Below are 22,513 nucleotides of genomic sequence, written 5' to 3' on the forward strand. Positions count from 1 at the left end.
CCTCACCGGACTATTTCTTAGAGGTTGAAATAAAAAAAGTTGCAGAAATCAACGAAAATGACACTAAATGCTTTTTGTTCGAATCGTTTGCAGTAATATCAGGATTAGATTAGCGATCTGTTTGATGTTTACGTTTTGAGTTTTTTGATTGATTTTCCTCCAATGCCATTGCCATTGAGTGAGGAGGCAGAGAGCCCTCATCTTGAAAAATAATAAAGAGTGCCATGATTTTATCGATGTTGAAAAAAAGAACTAGAAGCCTAATTGGAGTGCGAGTAGTCATTATTGATACCAATCAGTCTCTTTTTTTTGTCTACTATTGTGGAGTGTTTGTGATCGTCAGTTGTCAAGTCACTTTGCAATTTGTAAGCTATATTAGATAGATATCTAGGTCTATACAAATACACAAATGCCCTGTCGAAGCCAGAAGGATATACAAACAATTGACATTCAAGGAAATAAAGAAAATGAGCAAAGCAACGAGAACGTTAAAAAGAGCACCAAGTTCAAAGACGATGAAGATAGTAAAGAGGAAGAACAGAAAAACACAAATATTAACCATTCTCGGCAAGATATGGATAAGGTTTTAACATTGGAAGAGAACACAGCTGTTCCTAGAAAGAAAGTGTGTTTGTGTTGCACTGCTGCAGATGTACAAACTGTAGATTCTCTCACACCATTGGATAAAAAAGACGGTGGAAGGACGGATGGCTTGGGGGATGAAAAATCCGATCAAGACGATGATGATAATGACAATAGCGACAATGATGATCTTGAAGAGGAGGAAACAATCTCAGTCAAAAAGAAATTATCACAGTCAAGGAGGAGAAAATCTCGTCAGAAAATTTCAAAGGCAAGGGATTTGTAACTTTTAAAAAATTATCTATTCTTAAGTAGATTATAGCTCAACAAATGGATCCACAATGACTGATATGACGGAATGTTCACTAGCGTTGTCTTATTTTTAACTGACATTTTTTGTCTTCGAAGTGGCAATTCGGACTCGAGTCTAGATAGTCTCCTGTGGCTAGTCAGACTCAAAGTCCAATGTTCGTGCGCAGTGAAAAACAGTGTGGCAGTGGACAGAACTGATAAAGAAACAGAAGAGTTCAGAAGAAATTCTGTTTTGCTCATGTCAAAATGACTCGTGAGTCTCATAACCCCAGTTTCGGACTGTAGAAGGATTGTTGCCTGTCTAACACTATTAGGATATGTTAATTTAAAAAAAAAATTGTCCTGATTTTGTTTGGACATAGCGTTGTGTTATTAACAAAGCTTTTCCTTTAGAGCTCAGTTACTTTAACTTACTGTTGATTTATGATTTTGTCTTTCTTATCAAATAAAGTTACTATGATTGTTATTTTGATTTGCATCAATTCTGTTTAGTTATCAATATTTAAAAAAAAAAAAAAAAAACAATACTGCCATAGAAGACTATTCAGACTGAGTCCAAATAACCTGTTGATTGCACATGCGCATTGGGATTGGAGTCCGAAGAGCCAGGGGAGGCTATTCAGACTTGAGTCCGAATAGCCGCAGCCTTTTTTCTTTCATAATCCCTTCAAATTGACTGAGTGGATCAGACAAAGCACTATACCTTAGAGGGTCTCAGGATTGAGTGTGACATATATTGAGTCTTGCACATATTTTCAGGTCTGATAACCGAATGCAATTAATTATGGGCTTGATTTGATATTGGTGTTAGACAATATTTTGCGTTGCTTTGATAGTATTTCCATTACAACAATGAGACCATATAACAAGTTGGGTTATCAGACCTGCAAATATAAGTACACGTCGGTCGACTCATATTTCTGACACTCACATTTTCGTTTGGAAAAAGCCTCACTTTGAAAGTCAAAGTACTCGATTCAGAAGCAATCATCAATTTTAAAGAATTATAATTATTGATATATTATTTTTTCCATTATTATTATTGTTATTATTATTGTTGTTGTTATTATTATTATTATTATTATTATTATTATTATTATTATTATTATTATTATTATTATTTTATTATTATTATTATTATTATTATTATTATTATTATTATTATTATTATTATTATTATTATTATTATTATTATTATTAGTATTATTATTATTATTATTGTTATTATTTTTATTATTATTATTATTTATAATTTTCACTGTTCATATGCGATTTGATTTAATGTCTTAATTTTTTTATTTTTAAAAAAATCCTTTAGAACCCAAGCTATTATGTTGATGATGAGAGTCTTGGCAATGCGACTATGAGTATCTCATCCAAGAAGGGAAAATACACTGTTACTGAGAATGGAAATGAAACAGATGACACTGACAAGAGGAATGGTCGACCTATGCCTGCAAGGAGACCACCAAAAGGAAAAAAGTATGCATTTACAATTTTATATTGAAAAGACAATGAATAGAATTTCATTCTTAGATCCCGCAGGTAATTTTTTTGTTTTGGATATACTTAAATTTTAGCTTGTTGTTTTAAAGTTATGTATCAACATGTTACAAGAGGAAGCTGGTAAAATAAGTTATGAATTGAAAAGTATAGATACTATTTTTTATTTGTGCCCCCCTCTGGTCTGGAGCCTGTGCTTTGTGTTTAGTTGGGACGTTCAAGTTACATCCAAATATGTATAAGGATAGATTGCTTTTGGAATCTGCTCGATATGTAACCTTCAATTTTTCCATTTTCTCTTTGTTTTTTTCTTTTACTAGCGATGAAATAACATCCAAGTGTAGCAGTAGCAGGCTTTGTAAAATTCTTCAAACAAACAAATAAACATTTTTTATCCATATCATATTTTTTGTTTTAGTAGATCTTTTTTCTGCAATAAGGATTTTTGATTCCTCAGACCCATACTGGGACCCTAAGCTGAAAGGGCAGCAGTCAAATGTATATTTCTATGGGAAATTTTCTTTCTTTATTTTTTCTTGTAAATGATATATATTGTGTGTTATTTGTATAAATATATTCTGTTTGAAATAGTTCTTTATGCTGTACTTTTTTTGTACCACCTGTAAGCTAAACACAACTTAATTTTCGAGCTACAATCTTTGTCTGTCTAGCCATCTAGTGTTGATATGACTTAACCAAATCTTCAACACTCCTGAACTCAAGGTGATAATCAATTTTAAAACATTTTTCAATCCATTTTTAGAAGTGTTGCCGATAATCAGCATTATGCATCTGATGCTGGAGATGAAAAGGATGAATACAAGACGAGTCCAAAGAAGAAGAGAGGAAAGAAAAAGAAAGAGATGGATACAGATGAAGGTAAATATGAGGTTTAAAAGTAAATTTATTGGATAGATCAGAGATTTTTTCCCATTTTCGTTTGTTGTTTTTTGATTTTTGTTGAGAGATACGTGAGGTGGGAGGGGGGAAGGAGCAGTTTTCGTTTATTCGTCAATATTTAATTTTCCCCTGGGGGTGCCTTTAGCAATAAACACTGTTGTATTAATCTAAAAACAATTGCCATATAGTATCTAGGAACATTGTATGGATCGCTTACACTGTGCTGATTTTTTTACCAAGTCAATCCTCATCCCTGATAGATTATAATCATTTTCAGTATTCTTCTGACTTTTAAGCTTCTACACGGTAACATTGCAATATTTTAGGACCTTTTAAGGCTTTGTATCGAAGAAAATAGTTGAAAGTTTCTGTTCAATTAGATATGTCAAATGTTTGAAATTGTTTCCTACATTAAAGATCACAATGCAACATTATGCTTTGTATTGCCATGAAGTCAGTATAAAAAATGAATCAAAGTTTTAACATTCTAACATGGAGCTCACCACCTACCATGGCTGGATTTTTGTAACCAAGAATACAATAACTTTAACTCTCTTGAGTTCGTATGAATGGAATACAAATTTGTTCGATTGTCAGTCATGGTGAACTGGATAAAAATCAAATGACTGGTATCTTCAATAATTTTCAACTAGTTTAGTTTATACAGATTTTAGCGGACTGTGCACTTATTTTCTCATATACTAAAAGCATTCTAAGTAAGCAGCATTGTTTGGCATGAAACTGTTACGCACCCTCTCTTAACTGTACCCATTACATGCAAGTTCCCTGTAAAGAGGAGTGTCTTTTTTTTCTGCATAATCTTAGCAATATGTTTATCTTATCTTTGGATAGTAACAGGAGAGATCCTATTGAGCTTATTTCTAGGGGTTTGGATCCAAATTTGGATTTCTGATTTAGATTTTATGTCTACCACTCGTCTTTGTTTGTTCAAGACTCTCCAGGTTAAAATGAAAAGATAACCAGTCGCCATCTGTATTCAAAGTTGTAGATATCTTTATTAATAAAAAATGGTAATAGTAGAACAATGACAGAAACTTAATTCCTCTTCCACTGCATATAAATAAACGTTCCTAAAGGAAGAAGAGTCTTATCGTCAAAGGTGAACCAAAAGCAGATGTTGTTGGTAACATGGTAGACCATATAGTCTTTTATCCTAGATCATGTGGTGCTGTCTTTGCATTGATCCACTATGGCTCTATCAAAATAACAATAACAATGCGTAATTTCTATAGCATCCCTTTCCACCAAAAAAGCTTGGAAGCGCTTATTCAAAGACAAAAATGATAATAATAATAACCTGCACGTGTGATCATATATATCAATCAATGAAATCAGTCATAGAAAAACTGAGGTGAAAAATTGTACCAAACAGTAAAAATCAATTTTGACACATATGTTAATTGCAGGGATGATGAATTTAAGGTGGATTAAATTGAATTTTTAGAATGGTATCACCTAGTCGTGCTTAAATACCTTTATATAAATTTGTACATGTAATAGATATTTATTTCTTGTTTTCCCAATTTGGTCAATGTATTAGTAAACATTTTAAAAAAAAAATCACATCCTGTCACTATTTTGTTACACCATACATATATCTATTTACAGCCATGGAGATGAGATCTATCTATGAAAATCAGATTGCCAGCCTACAAGAAAGTCCCTCTCACACTCAGATGCCTCCAGCTGTCTCATCAATAGATCTAGTCATCACTGGACCCCCAACTGTAGAGGTATTTTCAGTAACACTTAATTTAATCTGGGGTCAGGATAGCTCAGAGGTGGGGTGATCACCCCTTAAAAGGGACCGACATCAAAACCTAGGTGCATTTATCACAGCAGTAATTGAGCAGCTGGGTCTGTTAAATTTGGTGGAAAAAAGTGTCTTGTATAAATGTTAGCAAGAGATTAACATTTTCTGTTTAATGCTACAGAAATTGGGATAAACTCCAGCTCTAGGGTTCTTTTACACAATACTACCGATAAACTATGCCCATTCACACATAGACCATTTCCAGTGTTCACATCGTGCAAGCTTTTCAAACATCATTTCTTCCCCGCAAACTGTATGGAACTAAAAATTTAGCAACAAAAAAATAAATCAACTGTTAGATGCCCTTTCAAAAAAAAAAAAAAATTTGGACAAGCACTTTTACAATATCCTTTTATGCTTTAAGTAGCAATGACTATGAAAAATGTTTTTTTTCTCTTTTTGAGGAAAAAATTTGTCTAAAATCAAAGCCCTATCTCCACTGAGTAAAAATGTTTTTGAATTTTGAAAATCCATTCATAAATAAACAAGTTATGCAGTTTCAAAGGTGTCATTTATTTGGATGATCCGCAAAGAGGAAAAAAACGCGAAAATATGGGGCGCTTTTTTGGCATTTTTTTTCGACCTTTGGTTGTATCTTGTGTAATAAGTGGATTAAAAGATTGAAACTTGAAGAGCAAATTAGGATGGTGTTTTGTAAAATACGGGAAAAGTACTTGTCATATTCATACGAAATTTTACAACCAAAAAGAAGAAATGTTCATGTATTACCTTGTCAGCGACAAAACCTCCACGCCCGGTAGTTTCAGAAATATTCTACTCCAAAGAGTAAAAATCTATTTTTAACGGTCTTCTGGTAATCGCACGAGTTTTGTCGCTTGACATAATCTAAAATGACCTTTTTTCTAACTGTGTGCCAACTTTGTCATATTCATCGATAAACAGCGTCGTAATTAATTTTTTAAAATAGCATATACGAAACGGCTTCGTCCCATATTTTGACGTGAATTCGGGCACTTCGTGAGCGAAAAAGAGGCCCAAAGATTTGTGCGGGATAGTCATTGCTAATTTAAGCCATATATGCGCATTTGCACCCATAAAATATAGAAATATAGACATTAAAAGTTTGTTAAAAATATTATATTATTTTCTTTCAGATGGAAGAGGACCTGTTAGAAAATGCAGAGGAAGAGAGAAGAAAGAATAAACAGCGTCTCAGAGAAAAGAGACGAAAGGAGAAAGAGCAGCAATCTCCTGTCAAGAAACCACAAGATGATGTTGATGTGGTCTATGAGAGTGCTCAGAAAGAAATTGATAAAGTTTTGGGACCACGGAAAGATGCTCTCAATGTGGAAAAACCAAGGAAGAAGTATGTTTGATATTCTTCTTCTTCTTCTTCTTCTTCTTCTTCTTCTTCTTCTTCTTCTTCTTCTTCTTCTTCTTCTTCTTCTTCTTCTTCTTCTTCTTCTTCTTCTTCTTCTTCTTCTTCTTCTTCTTCTTCTTCTTCTTCTTCTTCTTCTTCTTCTTCTTCTTCTTCTTCTTCTTTAATATTTTTATTTTTTAAATTATTATTATTATTATTATTATTATTATTATTATTATTATTATTATTATTATTATTATTATTTATTATCATTATTATTATTATTATTATTATTATTATTATTATTATTATTATTATTATTATTATTATCATTCTTCTTCTTCTTCTTCTTCTTCTTCTTCTTCTTCTTCTTCTTCTTCTTCTTCTTATTATTATTATTATTATTATTATTAGTATTATTATCATTATGATTATTACTATATTATTATTATTGTTATTTTTAATTATTAATTATTATTATCACTCGCAAAATGCTGTGTTTTGCTACAGAATATCTTAAGGGCTATCAAAGAAATACTTTAGAGAGAAATCTATAAACATATATGGAGATTTGCTACCATCATAACAAATCTTTTGATTCGACTGAAATGAAAACTGCAAAAAAATCCAATGTGACACCAGTATCTGGTCAGGTCCAAACAAGATTGCGTTAACTCAGCAGGGACTACTTCTTTACAAATGATGCCTAGAAAGCACTATTTACAGCATTCTCTCACAATGGTGGTCTGTAAAATAACTACAATAGCTATCAAGAGTAGGATAGCAGAACCGAAAATCTATTTCAAATTGAAAGTCACAGAAGATAGATCTAACTGACAAGATTCCAAGTTGTCAATAGAAATGCATGAAGATAACACTCCAATATAACCAATGGAAAACTGATAGAAATTGTGTGAAAACTAAATTGTCTGAAAAAACAAAGCACAAAACAGCAAACTGCGATTCCACAGACGTTTGAAGATTCAAAGCCCATTTCTACTCACAGTGTTTCACTGCATGGAAATAGTTCACAACAACAAAACAGTTACATACAATACTTTACTCTTTACACTACCTTCGAGTTTTCTAAATATTGTCAGATATATAAAATGAAAGCTACGAACTTGTCTCTTGTGGTTGCATTAAATAAAATATTGAGTTAGACTCAAAAAAACATTAATAGATAAGTTTTGAAATAGAAATCAGATCAGATTTGCATTTTAACACTTAAAAATTAAATTGTCTAATAGATTTATCTTTGTTTTGTTTTTTTTGTTTTTTTTTTTAATTTCAAATCTGTAATTTTATTTTAATCTACCAAATGTCCAGGGACAAAGATAAGAAAAAGAAAAAGGAGAAGAGTGATGATGTAAGTATTTTTTAATTCTGTATTCTTTTTCATGTAAACATTGCTGCTTTGAGCATGAAGAAATAAATAACAATAATAAAATGGAATAGAAGATCATTTTGGACATTTCAGGTTTCCCCTTTGTCACCAAAACACGATGAATGAGATAGTAAGGGCCAATGAGAGGTAATTCTCACTTCTCATTCATCTTTAGTGTCGCATTCATTGTGTTTTGTTGACAATGGGGAAACTCTAAATGCCTACATTATCTAACTTTGTAACTTAGATTGAAGCTTCTCTTGCATTTTATATTGTTATTTATGCATTTTAAAATAAATTAAAATGAGCTTTATATAGCGCAATATCCACTAAATGTGCTCAAAGCGCTTTACAAGGGGTCCCTGATCAACAGCAACATTTAACATGTAGGACGGGACATGGCGCCTGTTAGGCGATATTACAATTTTTCGGACAAAGACAACGCTGTTAACGGCCAGGTACTCATTTTACACCTGAGTACGGTGAGAGAATGTGAATTAAGAGCCTTTTCCAAGGACTCAACTATGCGCCGAGCGTGAGGCTCGAACCCAGGACCTTCCGATCCGAAAGCGAGTGTCATACCACCAGACCACATAGCCGCACAGAGGTCTACTCTTGCAGGCCTCTGTATCCCCAAAAAATTTGTCATCCCTTTCCATGATGATATCTGTTCTTGTCATGGTGTGAAATAACTGGTTATTCCAGATTCTTTCCATGATTGGAGCGATTGTGCAGCATTGATGGCCTCGCGATTTGATATTTCATCTCTTGACAAAATCAAGCAATATTGAGCGTGGTCTGTAACAGTGATTGCTGTAACCAGATAGGTACAGTGATTGCATAGTCTAGCCCACTGCCCTGTATACACACATTGCCCTGTGTGAATTAGATGCGAGTCCATGCCAGTCAGTGATGATTTTGTAAGGATGCTGGCACAGAAATTGTGTCATGTGAAATGGAAATTTGGTTTCACATGACCTGCTTGAGGAATAAATGAAGCATTACGAAGCGGATTGAGCCCAAGGAGATGCACTATATAAATTTATGTATTTATTTTGTCATGTGACTCTTTTTTTTTGTCAGATATTGCATGCAGTAATTACATCTCTCAACAATTTAACCAAAAAAGCCTTTTAATTCTAATCAATTCCTGTCATAACCTAAAGGTTTACAGTCAATATATTATTAAATATTCTTTTTGTTTGTTTTTCTTTTTTTTTCTTTTTCTTTTTTCATTTGGTCTGATTTATGATCTATTGCTTCAAACTGGTTTTAAGTAAAATCAAAAACTAAATGTTATGCACTTTTTGCATGTTTATGGATATTGCGATTGCGCTATAAAAAAAGCAGAAGTTTTTTTTTTGGTTGTATTTATTTTTAATCGTGTGTTTCCTATCAGTAGCAAAATTATGAAATACGCAGAGCTTAGATTATGGTGATACAGTAGACTATACTTCATCGCACAACCTCAGGAGTTTGGGTTAATGTGTTGATTAAGTGGAGTGTGTGATTAAGAGGAGAGGCTAAAAATAGCATCTAAGCACCAGCTTTCATGTGCAATTCATTTAGGACCTTCTGCTCTGAGATTTCTACGGGTATGGGACTGTCATGCCCAAAAGTGTGCCTCATAGGTTTTTTTTTTTTGTTTTGTTTTTCTCCTTTATTTTGTTTGTTTCTGGTTGTTTTATTTGGGGTTTTTATTTTCTTCTTTCATTATTTTTTTTCTTTTCTTTTTTTAGTTATTCAACAACAAAATGTGACATTATTGTTTTGAAGAATAGTAATTGTGAAGAGTTGATTGCTTTCTATTCTCTGCACGCTGTTTATAAACCCTTGTCTTCAATCTTCCCAATCTTTGTAGATCATCTGTCAATTATTCTTCTTTGTTAAAGCGGCCTAGTTTGTCCACTATGTCAAGTTTATCAGTATTTGTCAGGGGTGATGTGTCGCATTCTGATGTCTTATCCTCATCTTCAGTATCCAGGCATTGTTTTTTGGGTGGCTGAACGGAGTCCAATAGCACCTAAGATGTCATTCATCGCTGATGGGTATATTGTTGCCCTGTTAAGATGGAATCAAGATGTAGCGATTAGTGGAGAAGGCGTACAATTAAGAGGAGTGATTATATAGAAAAAAATCATTTTTCTGGAATGTGTAACGTATAAGCAGAGTGTGCGATTAACCGAAGTGCGATTAAGCGGAGTGAACTGTATATGTATGTCCTTCAGACCCACAAAGCCCATGTTTGCAACTAATTAATTGCTACCATTTGGATAGTACCTATTTTCGCAAATTGATTTCCTCGAGATTTATCAGACTCAGCTATCACTGCATGATGGACAGGGGGGTCTGAATTAAATTTTGACTGCACCCAGCTGATACTTAAACAAAAAAGAAATGTTTTCACATCTTTAATCTATTTGACAGAGTGGTGACAACAGCCAGCAAGAAGAGGGGCCTCCTTCTGACTCTTTAGAAGAAGCCAGAGTCAAGATTCATCGTTTATTGGATGATGCCTTTTCTCTGATCTCTCAAAGTCGGTCCAGTATGGGGTAAGCTGGTGAATTCTTTGTTGCTATCAGAATTGGTGTGTGTGTAAGTGTAATAGATCGGTTCTACCTGTGCCACAAGCTGCTGAGACCATCAACTGGAGAGAGAGAGATTGAGAGAGAGAGAGAGAGAGAGAGAGAGAGAGAGAGAGAGAGAGAGAGAGAGAGGGAGGGAGGGGAAGAGGGAGAGAGGTGGTATCTCAGCCCTTGTGGTAGACAAGAATGTGGATTGGATCTGTTTGAAGTTTTCCTCTTTAACTGATGGTCAAGAACCACCAACTCAAGAACAATAGAAATAGCAGATGCAGAGAGTGCTCATGATCAACATGCGCCTTCCAGAAGGCAAGGAATAAAAGAGAAAAGTAATAGAAATATCTAATGGGGAAGAATTAAAATTCACTTTCAACTATAATGATACATGTTTTAAATGACGATTAGACAAGACAAGAAACAACTCTTTATAGTTATTGCTCATCCTTGACATATGAAAACCACAACATAGAGAAATAAGTAAAAAAAACAAAAACGAATGTCTGCCATACTGTAAGCTAACACTCATGGTTAGTGAAGAGGAATTCAGAAAACCGGACTCTCTTGGTAAATTTTTTTGTAGATCAACAATTTTCTTTTTTTTTTGTTGCTTTTCCAGAAAACATTATTTACAAAGTGGCCTTATTGATATAATCATATGACATACAATAATGAGAAATGTTAATATAGATTATGTATCAATGTTATATTTTTCATTTAGGTCTACTTCTTCCCTTCGAAAAATAAAGAGGTAAAACTTTCTGGCGGAAACTGTCACTTTGGAGTCATATCACATTACTGTCTAAAATATATATATTTTTTGTTTTTGTTTTATTCGTTGTTTTGTTTTGCTTTTGTTTTTTCACAGGTTAATTATCTTTAAATTTTACAAATCCTTAAGACAAGACTCATAAATTATGATTTTCCTCATACTTTATGATAACAACAAACATGTTAGGGAATCAAAAAGGACAAATGAATAGTTTTTTATTAGAATTTAACAAATGAATATTGTAATTAATTCCTCTTTATCAAAAGTTTCACATGTTTACCTTTGTCACTGTTTCAAAAGTATTGAATAATATTTTGTTTTCTCATCCAAAACATGGAAGAAATCATGGAGGGATTCTCTTTAGATTTCACCATTTAACCATGAATCATAAGTGATTTTCAATTTCATATGACCTCCCATAGTGGGCAGGGAGGTACATACTGTGTCTTCTATCCCCTTATATCTGTTTTCCAACATGCTTTCTGTCTTTGTCTTGGAATGAGATTACTTGGTTTTGTCCTGGCCTAGCCGGAGTCCTTGCTGGGAGGGAAACAGTCAAATGTGTAGTTATTGTTTTGGGAGATTATATTTTTTTCCTTGTAAATCATCTCTCTGTTATGTATTAATATATTTGTTATTTTGAATGTATGATGTAAGCATTTTAGTGTATTCCTCTTTGTTGGATGTTGTGCTTGTGTCCGGATGAGACTTATAGGTGATCTCAAAGTAAGTACATTGATGGTATGCTCCTGGAATTTACATCTGATCCCTATTTATTCCCAATTCCCCTATGTCTTACTTTTTCTTGGGTGCTTTAATTGTAATTCTAAAACTTTTTACTATCCCATTTTCTTCCTTTTTACTGGCGCTGATATAACCTAAATGTGTTGCAAGCGCTGTAAAAACCTTAAAAAACAAAAAAAAATCAATTTCATAAATTTATTTTTTTTTTTTAACCAGTCACGTTCTATGTTTTATCCTTGGAGTTTTTGGAACACTACTTTTCCATTATGTCCTGAAGCTGTGGACTTTCAAAATGTAATGAATTGCAACTCCCACAAAACAAAAACAAACCAAAAATACAATTCAAACTTTACTCCATTTTTATTTTGTCATTAAACAATATGATAGATTTTAGATAGGCTTGCACTCCCTTCACAGATTCAATCACTTCTCTCTCTAGAGTTTAAGATCACTGTTTATTTTTGTTATCTTTTTCTTACTTCATCCGGGTCATCATACATATATATATATATATATATATATATATATGTATTAATACCGGATAGGGAGACTTTTGGTACCCCTATTAGTTCATTTTACAGTACTTTACCAATAGGGAGACCAAAATCCGGTCCCCCTATTGATTTGACCTCTAGCACATTCACTTTTCTATTTTTAGTTTAAAGTTGTCAACCCAACCGTCAAGGATATATAATTGTAAATCATAGTATTGAAGTTATTTGTTAAACACCACAGTAAGAAGAGTTATGCCTAAATTTTCACGTTGGTCAATAAGGTGACCGCCTGAAAAAAGTACAATAGGGGTACCAGTGTTTTCATCGATATATTTCAATAGTGAGGCAATATATCTTTCCGAAATTTTCTCTAAAATTCTAGAGCATTATATGGATTTTTATAGTAATGAAAACCTAATATAAAATTGTGTGAAAGTTGATGAACTGAGGAATGAACAAGATATACGAATTATAATCTATTTTTAGAAACAGATTTATCGAATCTTGGTCCGGATTCTTATCTTGGTGACAAGAGACAAGCAAACATAGTAACTCTTTTTTTCGTGAAACGTATGTTTAGTCAATTTCGCGCATAAAGAGGCACTCGGCACTCACTCACTCCGCAAGTCAGTAGTAGGTGGTTATCAGTTATCAGCTTTAATTCTTAGTCAAACGCTTCATCAAACCCATTATTGAGTAGCATGTTGATGCCTGATGCCAGTTGAAGCCATCTCGACGTCGTGAAATGGAGCATCTTCTGTCATAGCAGTAGAATCGTCAGATGCCGCATTTAAATCCTCCATTCCAGGCGTTGCTGTTGCCATATCGATCTTCGAAATGATTTGGTCTAGACGTCAAGTTGACCCGTTCTATGTCTGAAGAGATTTTAAAGTGCAATACCTAACATTATATCTTGATCTACAAAAGAGTCTTTTTAAATGAACCGCTGTGTTTCTATATTTTTCAAGAACCAATGATTATCTGATAACAACTGACTTGCGGAGAGAGTGGCCGACGGACGTCCTCTCTATAGCCGCAAGTATTTTTTCGTCACTTGCTGAGTTCCAAACTAGACGTCTATGGCATCGTGGGGTAAATTGATGCTGGAGGCATCATTGAAGAGACACCGAGATAATTTAAATGGTAAGTTATTGGCCATTCTTATTACATCACTGTTGATTTAAGATTTTCAATAGGGTAGACATCACAATCACACACACACCGATTGATGATTGTCACTTGTCAGTCAGTCATTTGGAAGTGGAGTCAGATAATTCGGGAACTTCTGTAGACTGTAGATTCACACTAGTGAGTAAGATCTGTCGTTTACTACTACTACTACTACTACTACTACTACCACTACTACTTTTAGTTTTAGCTTTATCCAACTCAACACTTCTCGTGTTTATTTTATTTTGGCAAAACTAGAATGGATTTTTGAAAAGAATATAAAATAATTTAAACTTAAACCTGTCTTTGCATCTTGCTTTATGCATACAGTATGCCATATCACAGCCATCACAAAATCATAGTTTAATGTTGAGAATATGCTATTTCTTTTGTAACTTCAGATCAGAGAGATTTGAGCTTTAAAAATCCTGAAAAATGTCTTGCTGTCAATCCAGACAACCCTTTTGATGTGATCTATGATGTTAATGGTAAGAATGTAATTTGATGAGGAAATGAATAACATTTAGGTACACATAGTTTGCTTTTTTTTTTTTTTTTTTTTGAGTCATGATGTGTAATACTATTACAGTCCACTCCGGATAATTGCAACTCGTTTAATCGCAACTTTCGGTTAATCACAATATTTCCTAAGCAATGGAAATAATTCTATATAAAAGTCACTGGTTAATTGCAACAAACTTCGGTTTTTTAAAAAGTGGTAAATTCAAGAAATCAAACAGTATATCATGATTAAATTTCATCATGGATGAAATCGTGACAGGTTGAAGAATCGAGAGTGAGCAGGATTTAATGCTACAGTAGTGTGTCACCACTCTGTTAGAGTCGAAAGAGGGCGGGGCTCTGCAGTATGGGTTTGTGACGTCATCGGTGGCCATTAAATAGAAGAGGGGTGGGGCTGGTCATAATCTTGACAACAGGTTATAAATGACAGTTATAAAGAGAGACTGAGCGATATCCTTTGTTTTAGGATTAACAACTGTGCATTGTGACCAACGAGTTTGGTGAGAGCTTATTGTCTCTCATTAAGGCTAATCTCTTTAACTCTGACAAATGTTGAATTGTTGAGAAAAAAGATTGAAACTTCTTCCAATCTGAATAAGATATCGGCTTGCTTCATAGCTGCTTTTGGTTGACAAATCTACACGGGGCTGCCATATGGTTTTTGTTTCAATCAAATTGCTCTGTATGTGGTGGACTAAGAATATTATTTACTGGTTTGAGTTGACAATAAATGTGTAAAATGTTGAAATAGTGGACAGGAAACTGAATTTCGGTTAATCCCAACATTTTCGATGATCCCAAGGTATTGCGATTATCCTAAGTGGACTGTACCTGAATCTTGAACGAAAAACTATCATATGGATATGATTATAGACAGATTGGTTTCTGGAATTATATTTCCGTCCTCCCTTGCCAACTCTGACGTTCTTGAAATTTAAAAGAAAATAGCCAGAAGGTTTCGGACTTAATTTTCTTTTTTTTTCCAAAGGACAATAGTCATAAGGTAAATAATTTTTAAAAAATCCTTTTACAGCACAAGATGGCATGATTTTTTGTTTAAGAGTTTAGAGAAAAACTTGCACATGATAGTCTTCAGCTTTTTTTTTGTTGTTTTTATTTTCTATATAGACTCCAACTCAGAGCCTGAAAGTGATGCAGAACAAAGTTCCATATCACATGATTCATTTGTGGTAAGTATGTACATTAAAATAAAATCATAACATTTGTATAGCGTTTATCCACAGTTGGCACCATGCTCAAAATGCTTCACATCAACATATTTTGTGGTGGACAAAACACATTTGCCACAAAAGATGAGACCTGCAGTCTGTTAGGCGCAATACAATATTTCAGGACAAGGACAACACTGTTTTACACCAGTGAGATCTCCTAGTTTTTTGTTGTTAAAAATTTTTCTTTGCAGTGGACTTCGCCAACAATAACACTATTTTAAACCTTCCTCGTTATATTTTGAAGTGATATTCATTGATGAGCCATTCACATTTGAAGTCGTTTGTTTTTTTATTTGACAAAATGTGAAAATGATGCGTTTCCAGGAAAAATTAAAATAGCTTCTGTTGGGATTATACTTTTGATCTCGCATTTTGTCCAAATTCTCTTGCATCGTAATGTTTATCAACTTTTTTTGTTAACTATATTGCAGTTGCAAGGTTAGGAAGTTCATATTGTTGCAATGACAACCGTTTATATGTCCAGAATCGTAGTGATATAAAAAATTGTTTTGTAGTTGTTGGTCCTGGTGTAGGATTTAAAGAGTTGGTTAAAAACGGTTTACTGAAACCCTGGTTGGTGTATCTATATTTATCCAAGCACAGTTGAACATATTAAATACTTAGACAATATGTCTGCCTTTCTCAACTCTTTTTTATTATACTTGCATTATTAACCAGCTAATTGTTTAGTTGGATTATTAAACAATGGCTCTTCATGTTTATTGTCAACATGAATAAATTGATTGATCTGTCATCTTTTCCACAAAATATACAGGGTCCCGATTTTGTTGCTGACTCCGAGTCTGATTCCTCTACGTACTCTGTGAGGTACCCAATGCTGAGTACATCATTGTCTTTGGAACCTAGTGCTCATTCCCCAACTCAGTCAGAGCCTCATCCACAACTATCACAGACTGAACCTCGTTGCCAGTCTGGGACCCAGGTTCAACCCGAATGCTATACACTTGCAAACCAACGTGTTACGTGCAATGGTGAGTCATTTTTTTGTCATTCTTCTCCTTTGATATTTGTGGGATCAATTTTAATTTACCCATTCCTTTTAAAAGAAAACTTCCACCCCCTCCATGGTGCTGCATTTGTGTTATTGCATTTTTTTTCTGTTTTGGCAGTGCTGCGTCGCAAAATACGCTACCATTTACATAACAAGCACAAATCCAAATTTGATAGGGTGGACATCTTAGAATCTGAAACCCCAATGTGTGAGTGATATCAGTGAAACCAGCCATAAAAATGTTCATGTTTATTTTATTGGGGTTTTTTTTTGTCTGTAATAGACTTAAATTGCTTGTATTGTAAGTGTTAAAATGGTTTTTTTGTTACAACCCATCTATATATTAAAACTGTTTCTTTGTATTTCTATGATGCTTAAGGCTTTTTTTCACAGACCAGCTGGAAACTTAACGAGAATCAGAGTAGATAACATTTTTATTAATCTTGCAACCTAAACAGTATATGATGATTGGGAGCATTTAAAGAAAAGCACATTTTCTTTTTAATTTGTCGGTACTAAAATTATACTTTGATAATGCCTGCTGTGCTACAAACCCTTTTGACTTCCAGGTTCAATATTTTTCTTTATTCTAAAATTCTTGGGTTTCCTTTCAATGACAACTGAGATCATTAAAATTCAGCTCACAACATGATGTGTGTAGATTTGATGAAAACATATGTTCGAGTTGAGAAGCAGTGTTCACGAACTTGCTGATCGTTTTTACTAGCATTTATTTTCCTAACTTACCTGTATCAATTAACAAAGGCAAGACTCAAATATTTTCTATCTGAACAGTGTGTTTGTTATTGAAATATTTCCGGCATATACATGTCATATTTCATTCCCACAAAATATAAATCAGGATTAAGTTGTCTGGGCATCAGCATCGTTCAGGCAGTTGGGGGGAAGTCTTTAAGGAATTAATGAAGCCGATGCTCAACCGGTCTGGAGGACGTTTGATTGATGTCGGCTGTTTGTTCTGCCAGCCGGTGATGTTTTCTCACTCCCTCAATGACAAAGAAAGTCATTGTTATGACTATGAACTATAGTCTATTATTACTTTTGTTACTATATTAATTGTTACTTATAGCCGCTACTGTTATTATTATTATTATTATTATTATTATTATTATTATTATTATTATTATTATTATTATTATTATTATTATTATTATTATTATTATTATTATTATGATATTGCCTTCATTGCATTCTATTACTATTATTGATATAATTAATTTCTGATTGTTGTAAATAATTTATGTGAATTGAATTTTGTCGATTGGCCAAGGGCCTACAATAAACTTAAATGAAATGTTAGTCTTTGGATAGGACTTGGGTCTATTCTTGATTGCTTTTCCGCCTGGGTCGAGTGAAGCATTTGGAGTAAATTTTGTTGCTCAACGTAAAAAACATGACGCTTACCATTCCGCTGATACTGATACCTCCAAGGGGTGGTTGGGGAAAAACCTAAAATTCTTTTGACATTCTGTCTGATTTTTCGCTGAAACAACAAAGGACAATCTATGTATTCAGATGAGACTTCAATGTGTTACTATTCCGATTTATGTTCATATTTTGATTATAATGAAGAGGGAACCCTGAACCCAGTGAAGTGGGTGGATTGATCTATTTATTTCTATTTCAAAACAAAAATATGGCGTCTTTTCACTGGATTTGTTATGTGGCAGAGGTCTCCACAAATCTAACATACCTCTTCCAAAGGAATAGATGGTAGAAAAGTATATAACAAGAAGGAATTATGACAGTTACTTGTCCAGGCCTTAAATATTTGGAATGCTATTCCTCTCTATCGCTGTCATGTAGCTGATGTGCATATGATCTGTCTATTGATTTATTTTCATAGTTCATAGCATGATGTGCTTTATTTTCTTCTTTTTTTTCCAGAGAAATACAAAAAGCCAAGGAGACCCTGTCCATACTGTGGACAGTTGCAAACAAAACTCTCAAGGCATTTGATGAGGAAACACAAAGATGAGACAGAAGTTACAGAGGCCATGAAACAGCCTGTAAAGGAAAGGGATAGAACAATGGATTATCTCAAGAAAAAGGGCATTTTTTATTCAAACACTAGAAACAATTCAATAGTTATGCGTGAGAGAGCACAAGGGTCACATGAAGTTGTTATGTGTGCTGGCTGTAAGGGGTTTTACTCTGGACGAAGGGTTTATGAACACAAAAAGAAATGTAGTACTGAGCATGCTCTGTGTACTGGGGTTGTAAAATTTTATCCCGTGGCTCCCAATGCAAGTAAAGAAATAAAGGAGAATATTCTTGACAAATTTCGGAATGATGAAGTGGGAAATTTGTGTCGATCAGACAAAGCTATAGTATTGTTAGGAACAAAATTGTGGAGTAAAAGTTCAAAGAAGGAGAGAAAAGTTATAATGAGTGATTTACGCATCTTAGGAAATTTGATTTTAAAAACTAGGAAGAGAACGAATCAACCTTCTTTCTCTGGAGAGGACGTGGTGAAGCGTTGTAACTTTAATGAAATATCGCAAACCATTTCTGAAATGACTTTGAAAGAGGATGGGACATTGAAAGCAGGCTTGAAGCTTTCAATTGGATTTATATTGAAAAAGTTAATTTGTAAAATAAATGAAATAACTTAAGATGGTTAGAAATGCATAACTACCAACCTGGTACATCACTTGAGAGGGCGTTTTGGGGTAAAAATTAGGTGAGTTCAGATAAAAAGTAGACGATTGCATATATGTTTTCTTTCATGCAACATAATGGTCTTTAAGTAGTATACTATAATAGTAGTTATAGTAAAATGCACCTCTAAATATTAGAGAATTCCTACTTCTTTACTTTGACAAGATAAACACACCTAAAAATGGAGTATACTTATTTTTCTTGAACCTAAACCGTTACAAAAGCTTGCTTGAAAAAAAAAAAATTAAAATCAGATGAAGATGTTTTTAAAGGGATTAAATTTATATATTTCATAAATTAATAAAGGGAAATAATCATTGTCATCTTTAATCAATATAAGCAATTGATTTTCTTATTGAATACCTTCCAATCAAAAAGGTGGATTTAATTTTATTCTTAATTAAAATAATATTTGTAACAAATAGTGAAAGTATCAATACTGTCTTAGAATATTCAAAGTATATCGAGGCTAACATCCATATCCTATGCAAATCTCCAATACATTATGAAAGGTTTGAGTAAAATACAGGCGTCATATAAACGAATGGAACTTTTTTAATTGTTGAAAATCATTTATGTTAGAGGCATAATTCAAATTAAAGAGCTACACAAATGGAGATTATGCTCTCACTGGACACCAATAATAATGATAATAATAATAACAACAATAGTAGTAGTAGTAATAGTAATAATAATGGATCAATAATAATAATTCATTAGGCTCACATGGCTTTTTTACCACAAATTAGTCAAAAATTACAAAATACGGATTTTGAACTAAAAATAAGCACTTACGGACTCAGGAAGTCAAATACGGAACAAATCCGTTTTTAACAGAACGGTTGGCAGCTATGGTTCTACAAAGCATTTGTCTCTCAAGCTGAGCAAATGAATGTTCATATAATATAAAAAAGGATATTGCAATGATGAACAGATTGTACTATATAAAGATAAAACGTTTTTGTAAACCCCCAAAATATGTCAATAACACTATACAATACAATGAATGTAATACAAATCAAATTCATGATTGTCATTACACCGATTGAAACGCTCTTTCCCTTCTATATTTATTTCTTTCATTAAAAATCTTTGTCTTCACCAAACTAATTAGTGTACCTTCAGGGATTCCTTTTTGTGAAAATACCCTGTGGTGTTTTAAGAACAGAATAATTTCAGACTTTCTAGGTAATGATCCCCTTGAACCATGTGCTGAAACATCTTCGACAAAGTTTTTAAAATATGACTTGACTCTATCTGTATCCTCATCTGACCATGACATGTATCTCCGATTTTTGCTTGAATTCCTCTTGGGTTCAGTTTGTTTTGAAGAACACGTAAGCTGATTTGGCACTCCTGCTTCACCATCAAATATTTCTTCTTGATTTGCAGCTGTTACTATGGATGTTCCAAAATTTGCATTTGAGTCTCTATTCACTACAGAGTCATTTGTTTCAATGTTACAATTTCCTTCCCCAGTGACCGATGCTGAGTTATCAATTTGACCCAAAAAATGACCAACTTCTGTTATTTCTCGTATTGCAAGTGGACACTGATAAATGTTTTGATTGATTGATTCACTGTGTCCCATATGTCGATAGAAGACATCTCTCTCGTGTTGTGGGACATCAAGTAAGGCAAATAATGTCGAAGCTCGGTGCCTGAATTTATCAGCTATTAACAACTGGGGTTTCTCTAAATCCTTTACTAAGGAAGTGACATATTTGATGGCAATGTAACCACTTACATGATCTTTGGATATTCCTGTATTTGGAAAAAGAAATGGGTTGTCTGAAATATCAACAGCTTTACGCTCCTGTGCAAGTTTCCTTAAAGGCTGAATTGTGTCATTGGGTATCAACACAGGGACCAACATCTTGCTTCCCTTTCCAGACTGATAGGCCAGCTTATACTTCTCAAGTAACGCTTTTTCCAGAGGATCAGTGACATGTTGTACAAGCTGGGATCAACCCATACACCTGAATCTGCATCATTCCAGTCTTTTAACAACATCCTTGCGGGTTCTCCGCCTCTCCTCGCATTAAACATTGTAAGCCTAGCTACGATGACATTGCGAAGCCTAACAAACATATGTGAATCAAATAATTGATAATCATCCTCACAAATACGGACCATCTCTTCAGTAATAAATTGCCGTAGCTTCTTTATATCATTCTCTAATGGCATCTCTTTGGGTTTTCTCAAATTTGTTCTCTTTGCTTCACATTGAACTCTGGCTGTAAAAAAAATACTATCCCAATTATAATCCAGGACAGCTTTGAACAAATCTATCTCTGCGGATTCTTCCATTTTGTTTTGCATTATATGGTCCTTATCAAAGTTGAGGCAGTTGAATTCTTTCTTTATATTGTCCGTTCTGAATTTTGATCTCATTGTGGAAAGCTCCCATAGCGGGCAGGGAGGTACACACTGTGTCTTCTATCCCCTTATATCTGTTTTCCAACATGCTTTCAGTCTTTGTCTTGGAATGAGATTACTTGTTTTTTTCCTGGCCCTCGCCGGAGTCCTAGCTGGGAGGGAAGCAGTCAAATGCATATTTATTGTTTTGGGAGATGATATTTTTTTCCTTGTAAATCATCTCTCTGTTATGTATTATTACTATATTTGTTATTTTTTAATGTATAATGTAAGCATTTGAGTGTGTTCCTCTTTGTTGGATTTTGTTCTTGTGTCCGGATAAGACTTATAGGTGATCTCAAACTTAGTACATTGGTGATACGCTCTTGGAATCTACATCTGATCCCTATTTGTTCCCAGTTCCCCTATGTCTTACTTTCTCTTGGATGCTTCAACTGTAATTCTAGAACTTTTTACTATCCAATTTTCTTCCTTTTTACTGGCGCTGATATAACCTAAATGTGTTGCAAGCGCCGTAAAACCCTTAAAAACAAAACAACAATCATTGTGGAAAGTGTCATTTTAACGATTCAAATGTGCTGGTACTAAACCCGATAATTGAGCAACATTTGGACTAGCCTCTGTCATCTCAAACTTGTTAGTGTTAGTAATAGTAATTAAAAAGGCTGACTTTTATATGTTGCGATTCGATGAAGGGGGGGGGGGGGGGGGGGCTTCGGCACACATCGCCCCTCATCCCGGGCAAAATGAGCGTTCCTTATTTTATTTTTGAAAAGTTGGCAGCTATGTAGAACTATCTGAAAGAATCAGATATGGCAGAATAAAAAGTCTTTCTACTAACCCTAACTTAATTGGCCAATGTAGCTTTATGTTCAGCATTTTCTAGATACCTAATGTAAAATTTCACTATTCTTTTTATGATAGTTTTAAGAGTTGCAATCTTTAGAGGTGACTGTCAAGAAATGACACCTCTGTGCATTTAATTTCATTCTTTCTTTATCCCCTCATCCTTAATCAGAATAATAATAATTAATAATGAAAAAAAATGCAGCAACGACAGCTTAGAACGGCATAAAGTGCTTAAGAAT

At 33.8% G+C, this 22,513-nt stretch overlaps 1 protein-coding gene across 1 annotated transcript in view; it reads left to right on the plus strand.

The window, feature by feature from the left end:
• The window catches only part of LOC144978424 (uncharacterized), an 87,337-nt gene that overhangs the window by 54,171 nt on the left and 10,653 nt on the right, over positions 1 to 22,513 (plus strand). Inside the window, exons 9-14 of the mRNA XM_078924456.1 lie at positions 2,213 to 2,376; positions 3,161 to 3,276; positions 4,927 to 5,051; positions 6,247 to 6,458; positions 7,782 to 7,821; positions 10,267 to 10,391. Coding sequence (XP_078780582.1) covers positions 2,213 to 2,376; positions 3,161 to 3,276; positions 4,927 to 5,051; positions 6,247 to 6,458; positions 7,782 to 7,821; positions 10,267 to 10,391 — 782 coding nt within the window. The remainder of the gene's footprint in view (positions 1 to 2,212; positions 2,377 to 3,160; positions 3,277 to 4,926; positions 5,052 to 6,246; positions 6,459 to 7,781; positions 7,822 to 10,266; positions 10,392 to 22,513) is intronic.

Source organism: Berghia stephanieae, chromosome 8, assembly GCF_034508935.2.
Source record: "Berghia stephanieae isolate SIO BIC M18660-M18661 chromosome 8, UCSD_Bste_1.3, whole genome shotgun sequence".
NCBI lineage: Eukaryota > Metazoa > Mollusca > Gastropoda > Nudibranchia > Aeolidiidae > Berghia > Berghia stephanieae.